The following is a 14,293-nucleotide window of genomic DNA, read 5'->3' as shown; positions in this document are numbered from 1 at the left end:
ACCGAACATCACAGCTTAGCCTTGCGTACCTTACACGTGCTCAGAACACTTAGATCAGCCTACAGCTGGGCAAAATCATCTATCACAAAGCCTCTTTTATAACAAAGTGCTGACTATCTCCTGTAATTTATTGAATACTGTACTGAAGATGAAAAGCAGAATGGTGGTCTGGGTCCGGAATGGTTGTCAGTGCGTGGGTTATTCACACTCGTGACCGCCACGCTGCCTGGGAGCTGCCCAGCGTCACGAAATGATATCAGGTATGTATCGCTATCCTGGTGCGCGGCTGTTAGCATACTGATGCCATCCCAGGCCTCCTGTCCTTCCAATGACCCTACCTAGGACTGTACTGGGGGTAAATCTCTTCTTTGTTGTCAAGGGCTTTGTAGTTCATAGATGTTGTTTCATCATCATTAGGTCCAAGTGGTTTCTGTGCTGTGTTAGTCTCCAAACAGTGATAAAGACCTTCGCGGACATATTCCTGGCACCCATGAGACTAGCTCCCCATCATAAATCTTGACTTAGGAATGCGCTTGCTGTCTGCAAACACATACCCCCATACCCTAGGTTAACTATAAAATTGTCCCAGCTGCCCCTCGGAGATGCAGAGTACAGCTGCACATGCTCTGGACCAACGTCTGCCTGATCCCACCCTGTATGTAAGTTACCATATAATAAACGGATCCACCGATTATATGCAGCTGCCTGCCTCATTCTTCAACCTCAAGATACCTTCTCAGTTCGGTGGACACTTTTTGTTCCCTCTGTCCTCAGACACTACAGAAAAGATCAAAATTCAAAATGTGAAGTACAGTCTCTAATGAATGCATATTGTTTCTTCACCATTATAAAATAAAAAAATTGTTAAGTCGAACTATCGTAAATGGGGGACCATCTATAATTTCTTAAACTGAAATCCAGGTTAGATTTTCCACAAATTAGTATACGTGTACCAACTTGTGCTTGGGGAAAATAATTGTAATAGGAAAATTAATTAATGATTTTAAAAGCAGAAGGCAGACAGCTTGACATTCTTAACTTTGTACAGTTATACGTAAATGGAATTACACGCCAAGGGAGAAAAAAGGGGATAGGACATTTTCAACTCTTACTCAGATCCCTCTTTACGATCTCACAGAAATAACAATTCATAACTGAAGTCTAGAATTAATTTAATTAATTAATTTAGAATTACAAGTAGGGATAAATCTGAGCTATAGCCACACCTAAACTTAACGATAATCATGCTTACATGGAAGGTGAAACAAACAATCAATCCCCAAAGCAAACAGAGCTTCAGGTCTGGAAGAGTTCTTAGAAATATTTTAGTCCACTCTGGGGCTCCCAGGCTCCTTGAGAATCTGATGAAGTTAGGGATCTTTTTCCCAGAAACATGTGCAAAGTATCACATACAATTTCAAGGGCTTCATGGAACCACCAATATAGAGCTCAGATGTTTCCAGGTAAAGGTTGAGGGAAGTTAGGGACTCAAACCCCAGGTACAAGTTCTCAGACTCACAATTAAATTACTGAATGACTAAAAGGTTAAGAATCTATGAAAAGCGGACAAACATTGTTAAATGGAAAAAAAATTAAGACTGCTGAGAAGATAGGCTTTTCCAGGGCCATATTTCTTACATAACCTAGCTTTTAAACTTTCTTTTCTGGGAGAGCCCATTTTCTCTCAACACATGTTTATCCCAGACCAAGGAAACAACATCTTCTGCATCTGGTTGTCCCAAAGTCATCTCAAACACAGCCTGCCCCAAATAGGCTTATCTTCTCAAAAGCAGTTTCCCCTTGAAATCTTTCTACTTGTCACTAGCACCACTATTACCCCAATCGACCAGACCCACATTTTCTCATGGTTCTTTGACTCTATTTTTCTTTCTCCTTCAATTAGAAAACTAGGAATCAATAAGCAACCAAGTTCTGCCCCTTTTTCAGTCATGTATACTACAGCTGTTTATTGGGTACCATCTATGTGATGGTCACAGGAGATACAAAGATTAAAAAAAATAAACCATGTCCTCAAGGAGCTCACAGCCAAGTGTCCTTTCCTTGTTATTTCTATAGCTACCAGTGATGTTTTAGATCTTCACCACATTGCAGTCATCTTTCTACCACCAGCCCCTGACTGCTCTGGTTTCCTTCAGTCTATTCACTCCCTCCTAAGACTTTGCTGACTGAATGCATTCCCTAAAATAATAGATTCATCATGTAATTCCCTTGCTGGCAATATCCCTATTGAGTTCCTGGTCTCTACAGAAAGCCTGTGGAAGGATTTTACTCTGATAATCAGAGTCCTGTGCATCATCAGGCCGACCTCATCTACCTGTAACTTATCCCCTGCATCCAAAGCACCCTCTAGAACAAGTTCACTGCAACAGTGAAGCTGGTCTTGAAACTTACTCATGTTTATTCCTGGTCCCATCACTCCTGGTCTCTCCCTCTCTTTCCACTTGTCTTCAGAGCTACAGCTGTCCTGCCTCTTTCCACAAAACGTTTCAAGAAATTACATCCCACAGTGACCGAGCATTGATATACTACGGTGTTTGTATACGTCACTCATTTTAACATTAAATCATAAATAGTCACACTTTTATTTCTCGTCTCCAAACTGTTTCAATTTCTTTGAAATCAGTAAGAAAACCCTCCATTCCCTTGTTGGTTTTCACGCATCCATTTATTTAATACATATTTACTGAGGTTCTACTTTGTGTCTGAAACTGTAACAGGCTTAAGCCTACTGTGCTTTGACAGAGTAATCCCGAAACAAATATTTATTGATAAATAAAATGTATGCCCTATGCTAGCGAGTAGCATATTTATTTAAGGAAAGCTTTTAAAAGCTCTCTGATTTTGAGATCCTGTGACCACAAAGTCCCATAATCTTCAAATAGCCCCTAGGTGTCAACTTTGGAGAGTTTCAACAATGAGGCTACAGCTGGATTTAGAATATATTCACTTGCTCATATTTTTTAGAATTTAATGTAACTTTTGTTATTCCTGCTAAAAGAATATTACCACCTTTCACTTTTCTTCAATTTGGTATAAATTGCTATAAATAAATAAAATAAAATACAATACTATTTAGTTACTTGACATCTATAATAATAGGGGACATTTCTATAATGCCAGCTTTATAAATAAGCCAGAAACTCCCCAGATTTGGCCAGCTATATCAGTAAAAACCGAGGAAAGTGAATGGTTTATTACGATTTAATTGCACAGATTTCTGATGAGGGTTTATATAATTTAGTTCACAAATATGCGCATAAAAAGAATGTACCAATATAATAAATATTCAAGTAAATAAATAAATGTCACCATGACTGTTCTCTTGAAAGACAACAAACAATAAGTGTTACGGTCCCAGATGTTTACTTAAATTGGCACTGAAGGGATAGATGATTACCATGGGGTAATCATCACAGTTATGGATGCACTTTTTACACTGAGATGGCTCTAAGGGAAAAATGGCCAGTCAATCTGCATACCAGCCATCTATACAGCATCTATCCATTATCATTTGCACCAGTGACTTTCATACGGCTTTGGATTCCAAGAGACTCCTGATTTTTAGTGCCTGCACGTGCACACATACATACACACACACACACACACACACACACACACACACAAAAGAGAGAAAGAAGGAAAAAACCTTTAAAAAGAATTCCCTTTTTAACTGAGCTAGACGTTGTGCGTAAAAACTTGCAGAGATCATTCAAGGCTCAGAAGGAGGTCACCTTCTTCCAGAGAGGATTATTCTTGTAAATATAGCTATGTAGAAAGAACGTTTATCATGAGGGATTGGCTCGCATGATTACGGAGCCTGAGAAATCCCACGGTACACGGTCTGCAAGCTGGAGGCTCAGGAAACCAGTGGTGTAGTTCTCGTCCAAATCCGAAGCCTGGGAACCAAGGGAGCCAATGGTGTAAGTCCCAGTAGGAGTCCAAAGGCTGATGGCCAAGGAGAAGATGAATGTCCCAGCTCAAGCAGAGGAAGCACGTTTGCCCTTCCTCTACCTTTCTGTTCTATTCGGGACACTCAATGGATTAAATGATTCCCCAGGATTATTTTGTTTTTATCAGGCATCTAGGCTAAGGGCAGACCTAAATCCAAGGGAGGATGCAAATGACTTCAATTGGGCTTCAGTCTTTTAGAGAACTGGTCTCTTCTAGGGTATGCTGGAAGCCCTGCTCTATGTCTCTATCTCGCCTCCATGCTTCTGCTTTTGCATCCAGCAAGTTCCTTGTGAGGGAAAGCAGCTCCAAAGGCGTCTCTTCTCCTTCAGCTTCTCTCTTCTTCTGGATCTTAGTCCTGGAAATTTCCCCTGCCTTGGTAGCTCTCCATTGCCCTCAAAAGAAGTGTTTCATATACTTCGTTTTGTTTGTATTATTCTCAGGAGGTTTGCCCTAAATCAACTTTACCGCCAGGAGTGGAAGCTCCTTTATCCCAACTTTAATTGTCGGTGTCACTACTCATCTAGTCCTTCCAGCTAATTATCTGGGATTAATCCTCAAAAGTTCAATACCTCCATAGCTCTCTCTTTCTTTTTTTGCCTACTCTGCACTGGTAGAAAGGTCTCTCAAAACCAGACTCTTCTGCTACTCATTGACTCTGTGATCGCTTAGGTTACAATTGCCCTTGCAACTTTCTATCAGGTCTTCCTGTCACGAGAATCTCTCAAATCTAGTCTTTGGTAGGATTGTGTCTAAGTCCATCTGAGCTGCTACTACAGAATGCTATAAACCAGGTGGCTTATAGACAACAATTTATTTTCACAGTTCTGGAGGCTGGGAGTCTAAGACCAAGGTGCTGGCAGATTCGGTGTCTGGTGGAAATCCACTTCCGGGTTCTTAGACAGCTGTCTTCTTGCTGTGTCCTCACATGATGGAAGAGGCGAGACAGCAGTACGTGGTCTCTTTTATAAGGTCATGAATCCCATTCATGAGGGCTCCACCCTCATAACCCAATCACCTCCCACCTCCCAAAGGCCCCACCTTCAAATACCATCCTGTTGGTGATTAGATTTTTAACTTATGACTTTTGAGGGGACAAGTTCAGTCTATAGTGGACGATCTAGCATAAAATGTCCTGGAGATGAAATAGTTACACAGGAATCCCACACTCTAAACTGCCAGTTAGGAAAGACAATGGAATCCTACAGGAGGTCATGACAACCATGTGTCTACCCAGTGGAGGAAAGATGTTCACTTTCAGCTTTAACCCAATCAGGAAGTTACTCTCTTACCCAATGGGAGTTGCCCACAACCCGTCTCCAGTGGCACCAGAATCAAAGACAGCTGGTCCAATGACTCCAGCATGTACTGACTGAAGGACCCTGCATGCAGAAGAGCTGGCTTCCCACAGCAAACAGAACTGAGCAGCATTAGAGAATCTCAGGGGAAGGCCAAGTCTCTTTAATAAGGTTTTTAGAAGAGTCGATGCTTAACGTAAATTTTGAAAACAGGAACCGGTAAAGATAAAAACATATTACCGAACTGTAATAACCTGGCACAAGACAAAACCTGTGTTGATGCAAAGCAAAGAATCAGCACGTGGCAAAGAAAAGCAGAGCAAGGTAGCTCAGGCAGGCACAGAGATACCCGGCCTGGCTGCACCATGAGCAGATAACGGGAGGAAGCAGTGCCAGAGAACTACCCAGGCACCCCCGCAGGGTACTGTTTTGACACAATTTATTTCTGTCTGGATGGGCTCCGAGGTATTCAAGCACAAGACAGCTCTGTAATCATCCACTGATAACCTGGTCTTGTCAGGTTGACGGCACCTCCCTGGGTTATTACCTGGAGCATCTCATGCTCCTGAATGTTGCTGAGATTAAAAAGCTAATGAGAAAAACGGGAAGGGAATATGCAGAAAGGAACACAGTTTTTGTTCTAGAGTGTTGGGACCATAGGTGATTTTTTCTTTCTTTCTATGTTTTCCAAAATTCCTTTACACTGCTACATGTTATTTACAAATAAATGTCAAATACAACTGGTACAAAGAAGCAGCAACATCCTCTAAAATATGATAAAAAGTACAACAAAAACTTTCTTTTTGAAGTTGAGATTTCTGTAATTAATTTCAGCAACATAATTACAAATTTCTATCTAAGAGCTGGGGATACAGGGCCTTGTGTCTCATGAGAGGATCTCAGAACGAAAAGTTCCTGATGGTCGCTTGGCCCCTTCTACGTTTCTTTTTAACAACGCATTGCTTATTTTAGCGACAAAGCAAATGTACAAAACATTTTTTATCTCATATTATTTATGAAGAAATTTTTTACCTAAACTTTTCATGTTCTTCTGCTTGTCGCTTCCATGGACAGCTCTGGATATTTGTGATAATCTGAAGATAGTCATCCTCTGAATACCTAAAAGTCAAATGTCAATGAAATTAGAAAATAAAGATCTCACTTATTGCTAAACGAATATATAAGTCTTCTAAAGGACACTTATAATCTATTCACTGTAGCCCTCTAAATCTTTTCTGAAATAAGGTGACGTAGAAATAAGTAAACATCACACCCATTTCAAAACTTCTAGGAGCATGCAATTCACAAAGAATTATTATGTTGATTTAGGAATATGTAATTTTCACATTCATAAGTCAAGTTTAGTATTACAAACCAACCACGACAGCACACTAATCCACATGCATATCTTATGGCTAGTTCACCTTAGCTTCTCATTAACAAATAAATATATTTTTATAGACACTTACCATAAATATATAGTTTACCATCTTTTTCAGACTCTTAAGTTGATAGATTTACCTTGGGATATATGGATAACACTTCCACAAAATAATCATCTTAAATTTTAATTCTGAACAGTACACTAAAAAACCAGATTGGGCCAGGTTAAAAGAGATGTATATTGGCATAAAAATCTCCAGGCATAGTGGTACAGTTTGGCCGGATCCCAGTCCCTGGTAGATCTCCCTCTACCTGCAATTTCATCATTAAGTAATAATTCCCTGAAATCACAAAATAGCCTCTAGTCTTTAATGGTTATCAATTAAAATGCATGTATCCTTTTGAGTGAAAAAACCCTTAAATTTCCTTTCAGTTAATAGCATAGTCATTAGTTGCCAGCTATTTGAGATCAAGGCTTTGCAATAAAAAGATAGAGTATATGTTGATGAGTGTCTGGGGAAGGCAGTAAAGAATCTTGTCAGAAAAGGACCTTCTCCACCCCCATGCAGTATAATGCAGATCTGTCTCTAAAACGAAGTATTTATTATAGGTGGGGAAGGTAGTCAACCAATCAACTCCTTTGCCCTTGAAATTTACCTACCTTTTGGGTATCTCGCCTGTCAATGTTGCCACCAAGATTAATTGAAAATATTTTCTCTTGGTTCCCATTGGACCAGCTAAGAAAAGCTGAAAATCTTGAAAGACTTTGCAAAATACTAAAGGAGAACAAAGCAAAGAGCTACCACGGGAGAGATTAAAAATAGTTTGACTTGTATACAGGTTTCCAACCTCAACCATTTTACCTCACTCTCAAGGGCCCCAAGTCTTGTCACCAAGGGACTCGAGAGATCTATACTCTAGCCCCAAAGCTTTGTCTAGATGTGGCACTTCCCATATGGAGTGAGGATCACCTGCCTCCACATGGTGAGAGTTAATCTAAAGACCTTCTGCAAAACAGCATTAAGCTAAAAAAAAGAAAAAAAAAGAAGACATGCACATTCAGCAGCCTACTCAAGGCTCTCTCAATTTCTGGCTCTTCAAGAGAGAGACGTGGCATTGTGACTATCCTCTCCTGTCTGGAGAAGTCTTATCTACCACCAAGGCGTGGTGTTTAGTCATTTGATCACATTGGAAACAGGACAACCATCAGAGCAATGTGTGTACCAGGGTCCATCATGCAAAGTAACAAAAGAATTGTCATCTCACATTTTTCTAGTTCTCACAGAACTAGAACAAATAATCCTAAAATTTATATGGAATCATAAAAGATCCAGAATTACCAAAGCAATCCTGAGGAAAAAGAACAAAGCAAGAGGCATAACCCTCCCAGACTTCAGACAATACTACAAAGCTGCAGTAATCAAAACAGCATGGTATTGGCACAAAAACAGATGTATGGCTCAATGGAATAGAATAGAGAGCCCAGAAATAAACCCACACACCTACAGTCAATTAATCTTCAACAAAGGAGGCAAGAATATACAATGTGAAAAAGACAGTCTCTTCAGCAAGGGGTGTTGGGAAAGTTGGACAGCCTCATGTAAATCAATGAAGTTAGAACACACCCTTTCGCCATACACAAAAGTAAACTTAAAATGGCTTAAAGACTTAAACATAAGACTTGACACCATAAAACTCCTAGAAGAGAACATAGGGAAAACATTCTCTGACATAAATCATACCAAGGTTTTCTTAGGTCAGTCTCCCAAGGCAAGAGAAATAAAAGCAAAAATAAACAAACGGGACCTAATCAAACTTACAAGCTTTTGCACAGCAAAGGAAACCATAAACAAAATGAACCTAAGACAACCTATGGAATGGTAAAAAATATTTGCAAATGATGCAACTGACAAGGGCTTAATTTCCAAAATATACAAACAGCTCATACAACTCAACAACAAAAAACCAAACAATCCAATTGAAAAATGGGCAGAACTAAATAGACATTTCTCCCAAGAAGACATACAGATGGCCAACAGGCACATGAAAAGATACTCAACATCACTAATTATTAGAGAAATGCAAATCGAGACTACAAAAACTACTATGAGGTACCACCTCACACCAGTCAGAATGGCCATGATTAAAAAGTCTACAAATAACAAATGCTGGAGGAGGTGTGGAGAAAAGGGAACCCTCCTACACTGTTAGTGGGGATGTAAGTTGGTGCAGCCACTATGGAAAACAGTATGGAGGTTCCTCAAAAAACTAAAAATAGAGTTACCATATGATCCAGCATTCCCACTCCTGGGCATATATCCAGAAAAGACAAAAATGCTAATTTGAAAACATACATGCACCCTAGTGTTCATTGCAGCACTATTACAATAGCCAAGACATGGAAGCAACCTAAGTGTCCATCAACAAATGAATGGATAAAAAAGATGTGAGATAGATATACACACACACACACACACACACACACACACAACGGAATATTACTCAGCCACAAAAGGGAATGAAATAAGGCCATTTGCAGCAACATGGATGGACCTAGAGATTATCATACTAAGGGAAGTAAGTCAGATAAAGATGAATATCATATGATATCACTTATATGTGAAATCTAAAAGAATGATACAAATCAACTTACTTACAACACAGAAACAGACTCCTAGACATAGAAAACAAACTTATGGTTACCAAAGGGCAGAGGGGGGGATAAATTAGGAGTTTGTGATTAACAGATACACACTATTTTATATAAAATAGATAAAACACAGGGAACTATATTCAACATCTTGTAATACCTATAATGTAAAAGAATCTGAAAAAGTATATGTATATTGTATATGTATATGTATATATGTATATACCTGAATCACTTGACTGTAAACCTGAAACTAACACAACATTGTAAATCAACTACATTTCAATTAAAAAATTTTTAAAGTTATAAAAGAGTTGTTGTCTCACAAAGCTCAACTAAAGAGAAATGGAAAGGGAAGGGCCAAATACAAATATCTAATTAAACCAATGAGAACTGCAACTGTATCTTAAGTCATCAAAATAAAACATATGAAAAGTACAATAAATGAGAAATTATTATCCTATCATAAAAACCAAATGTGTCAGAGTCTAAAGTTTTAAATTTCACTTATTAAATTAAAAAGAAATTAAATTTCTCATGATGTATAGCTAAGAAAATAAGATTAGTGAATTTGAAGACACAGCAATGGAAACCTGAAAATGAAACATAAAGGGGAAAAAAGGTTGAATGAAAAAGCTGTAGAGAATCATTCAGCTGTGAGACAACCTCAAGGGGCCTAAATGAGAAATTATGGTCCTAAAAAGAGAGAAGAGACCAAAAAAATTTTGAAAAAATTATGGTGGCAAATTTTCCAAATTCAAGGAAAACTATAAACCGACAGATCCAAGAGGCTCAACAAACCCAAAGCACAGGAAACATGAAGAAAACTACACCAAGGCACATAATACAAAAAAATTCTTTAAACCAGTGATAAAGAGAAAATCTTAAAAGTAAATGAGGAAAAAGACACATTATGTACACAGAGATAAAGATAAGAATTACAGCACACTTGTCAGAAACAAGGCAAGTCAGAGGCAGTGGAACAATGTCATTAAAATACAGTACAGGATTTGGCAGGACTGTCGATCTAGGATTTGAGAGTGAGCAAACCTTTCAAAAAATGAAGGTAAAATAAGGACTTTTTCGGTATAAAAAGGCTAAAGGAATTCATACCAGCAAATCTGCAGTACCAGGAATGCTATCCAGAATATGTAAAGAACTCAAAGTTCAATAAGGCAAACAGCCCAGTTAAAAGCTGGGCCAAAGATGTGAACAGACACTTCACCACAGAAGGTAAACAGGTCGCAAATCAACCCATGAAAAGATGCTCAACAACATTACTTACTAGGGAACTGCAAACTAAAATCACAATTATATACTACTATGTATCCACTAGAATGGCTAAAACTGAAAAGCCAGACCACACTAAGTTTGGCAAGAAGCCGAGTAAGTGGAACTCTCATACGCTACTGGTGAGAATGTAAAATCTACAACTATTTCTGAAAACCACTGGGTAACTTCTTCAAAGGGTAAACCTACATATACCCCATGCAACCCAGCTGTTCCATTGCTAGGTATTCCAAGATAAATGCGAACTTACATCCGCAAAAAGACTTGTATGGCAGCTTTATTTGTAACAGCCCCAAATCACTATCATGTGAACATCCATAAGAGGTGAATGGATGAACAGATGGTGGTATCTACTTACAAAGGAATAGTGATGCTTTTATTTGGTGATGAAAAGAAATGAACCATTGATAGCCGCAAAAACATAGATCAATCTCAAAGTAAGTACATTGGATGAAAAAATACAGACAAAAAAAGAGTACACAACGTAGATTCCATTCCAGAAAATGAAAACCAGCCTACAGGGACAGAGAGCCCGTGAGGAGTTGCCTGGAAATGGGGGCTGGCACACGAGGGGCAGCAGTGGTAGAGAGAAACGGATGACAAAAAAGCACGAGAAATCTTTGGTGGGGGATGGATGTCTTCTTAATTCTGACTGGAGTAATGGTACACGCATATGCCAAGACTCCTCACATGGTACACTTAAGTTACAGTACACTGTACATCATTTACCCCTCAAAAAACTTTTAAAATGTTCATATTGGGCTAAAAAATTGTATTTTCCATGGTGATATAAATACGATAATGAGCATTATACATCGGCCATTGTTGAGGACCAAATACCTAAAATTCAAAATTCTAGTCACGTTGAACCTACAGTATATTGAAATGAATATGCTTTTTAAAGAGCTGAGAAGTTGCTACTTCCTATGTGTTCTCAGAGTCCTTAGACCAATACTCCTATAATAGCCTTTCTCACATTGAATTTCATTCCGTGTTTACACACTGGCTGCCCTTCTAGACTATGCCTTTCCCCACAGGATCTCGATGGCTGAGCATTTCTAGACTAACACAATCCCAGGTCAAGCTGATTATTCTGGTTAACCCAGGAAATGCGTGAGTAATTTAATTATAAATACAAAATGTAATGAGGTCATAAACTACTGTAAGTTCAAAGCAATTATTTCCTTACTCCATGGATTATGGCTTCTACTCAGTAACATTCACCAGTGCTGACTTGCACTCCTTTGACCTGTTCACAAATCATCTACCCCTATATTAAAGCCTATCCCTCCTTCAGCATATTGCCTGAAGAGCCTCAGATTAGAGCTCAGTAGCTTGTCAGTCACTTCAGCCAGTCCATTAACCCAACTCATCCTTCCTACTTTCCCAGTTTCTTTTTTTTAAAAATAAATTTATTTATTTATTTATTTTTGGCTGCCCTGGGTCTTTGTTGCTGTGTGCGGGCTTCCTCTAGTTGCGGCGAGCGGGGGCTACTCTTCGTTGTGGTGCACGGGCTTCTCACTGCGGTGGCTTCTCTTGTTGCGGAGCATGGGCTTTAGGCGTGCGGGCTTCAGTAGTTGTGGCACACAGGCTCAGTAGTTGTGGCTCACGGGCTCTAGAGTGTAGGCTCAGTAGTTGTGGCTTGCAGGCTCAGTAGTTGTGGTGTGCGGGCTTCAGTAGTTGTGGCACACGGGCTCAGTAGTTGTGGCACACGGGCTCAGTAGTTGCGGCTCATGGGCTCTAGAGCGCAGGCTCAGTAGTTGTGGCAGATGGTCTTAGTTGCTCCACGGTATGTGGGATCTTCCTGGACCAGGGCTCAAACCCGTGTCCTCTGCATTGGCAGGCGGATTCTTAACCACTGTGCCACCAGAGAAGCCCCCTAATTTCTTAGCATGAAATAAAATGAGTGTGCACGTGTGCATATCTGGTTACACTTTTACCCTTTTTGCAATGATTAACCCATGACTGCCTCCATCTTCGACTCTGAACTCCCTCAATCGTGATCAATGCAGAATTTGCTGAGATTTCACACAGGAAATAGAGGAAAGGGGTTATGTTGTGAGAGATCTAACCTGTGCAACTTTTAAAAGCAAAAAACACAGTAAATCCCTGTCTCATTTTGGCCAACTCTTGGACTTTTTTCTCAACTCTCTTTGCTGCCGCAGGATGGGTGCGGGGAACCTCTCTTCATAGCTCCATACTTTCTTTCTCATTATTGTGCTAGAGCTGGTTCATACAAGCTTGGAAGAACTGCCTGGTAAATGTCCAGCAACGTTGTGAGCAGGTTGTTAAACCACTGGTAGCTTGAAATTAGCCAAGGTGGGACTATTTACATCACTGGAAGCAGCAAATGTGACAAGTCAGGGCTTTCTCCCCAAGCTAGTTGTTAAACATGAGCGCCCCACTGCCCCTATCCTTCTCCACCCCTGTTCCACAACCTGTGAGACTGCTCAGAACTTTCCAGTCTTCCCCCAGTTTGAGCCTTATGGAGGCTGGCCGAGAAGGCCAGGTAAGACTTTGCTGCCACACCTGACTCATCAAGAAAACTGATTCAGAGGGGTCCTAAGCCTCAGTGAAACAAAACTATCATATTAGATCCAAGGAGCAACTACAAGCTTGGGAAATTACAGATGACTTTATTTCTCCAAAGGTTTTAAGCACGCTTATGTATATTATACTTTAACTTTGGCTTACTTGAAAAGCAGAGTTTGTGTCATTTTGACAATCATCCTTCCCATTATATCAAGCTTAGTCTAGAACATTAAAATTATCATCCACTGCCAGTTAGAATAAAAGTGCATTGTAAAGTATGTATAGTCTTAAAAACGTTTTGTTTTCATGACATATGTCTCCCAATAAATTGTAGCTGGCTCCAGTGTAACTTAATATTGAAAGATGCTAATCATAATGTATCTGATTTTACTAGTAAGTTAGCTGCATAGAAGGGCTTTTGACTTTATAGTCCCTGATACTTAAAACCAAGTCAAACACATTACAGCAGACCTATGTATCAATATTTTAAAAGGAGAAATACTCCTGGCCATTTTATAATCAGAAGACAATACTCAAGCTACTTACTTCCAGGAGTTGCTGTGTTCAAAGAATCTTTTTTTATGTCTAGAAATGAAGCATTATCCTCTGGTATTATAAAGGGGAAGACTAAAGAATAAGGAATGTTAAAGAGAGTGTTTTTTCCCTATATGCTGGTCCTTTTCTACTGAACAATAAATCACCAACGAGCTTTTTGAGATAATTAAGACTACCACAGCACCATCATGATTTGTAAGGTGGGAGCATGGCTAGAGAAGGAAAAATCACATGGATGCTACAAGTGTGGGCCAATTTGTGAAGCAAATGTGCCTCTATAGAATTTTCCTGTTGAGTAAAATGCTCTAAATCACGTCAGACTTTCTGCAAATTTACAGTTATAGTTGGTTTTCAATTGCAAAGTATGGTCTTCACCCCAAAATTGTGAGAGGCAGCTACCCCTATGATATCACCCCCATTTTTATGGATGACAAAACTAAAAGTTCTGAGAAGATAAACAGCTTGCTCAATGTTGTACTGTAAGGAGATGAACTAAGAATTAAACTCACATCTTTTAATTCACACTCTGGCTCTCTTTCCAATATATCATGCTGCATCTCATCTATTTTCAGAATGAAACTGAAAATCAATCCCATCAGAAGTATTTTCTGGTACC

The 14,293-nt window shown here is 39.4% G+C and overlaps 1 protein-coding gene across 1 annotated transcript in view; it reads right to left on the bottom strand.

The window, feature by feature from the left end:
* ST8SIA6 (ST8 alpha-N-acetyl-neuraminide alpha-2,8-sialyltransferase 6) overlaps positions 1–14,293 on the bottom strand; it is a 131,222-nt gene that overhangs the window by 20,501 nt on the left and 96,428 nt on the right. Inside the window, exon 4 of the mRNA XM_059915269.1 lies at positions 6,300–6,386. Within this exon, the coding sequence (XP_059771252.1) occupies positions 6,300–6,386 (87 nt within the window). The remainder of the gene's footprint in view (positions 1–6,299; positions 6,387–14,293) is intronic.

This window comes from Balaenoptera ricei, chromosome 2, assembly GCF_028023285.1.
Source record: "Balaenoptera ricei isolate mBalRic1 chromosome 2, mBalRic1.hap2, whole genome shotgun sequence".
NCBI classification, from domain to species: Eukaryota; Metazoa; Chordata; class Mammalia; order Artiodactyla; family Balaenopteridae; genus Balaenoptera; species Balaenoptera ricei.
Note: the sequence above shows the minus strand (reverse complement) of the source record. Positions and strands in the feature narration are given on the sequence as shown.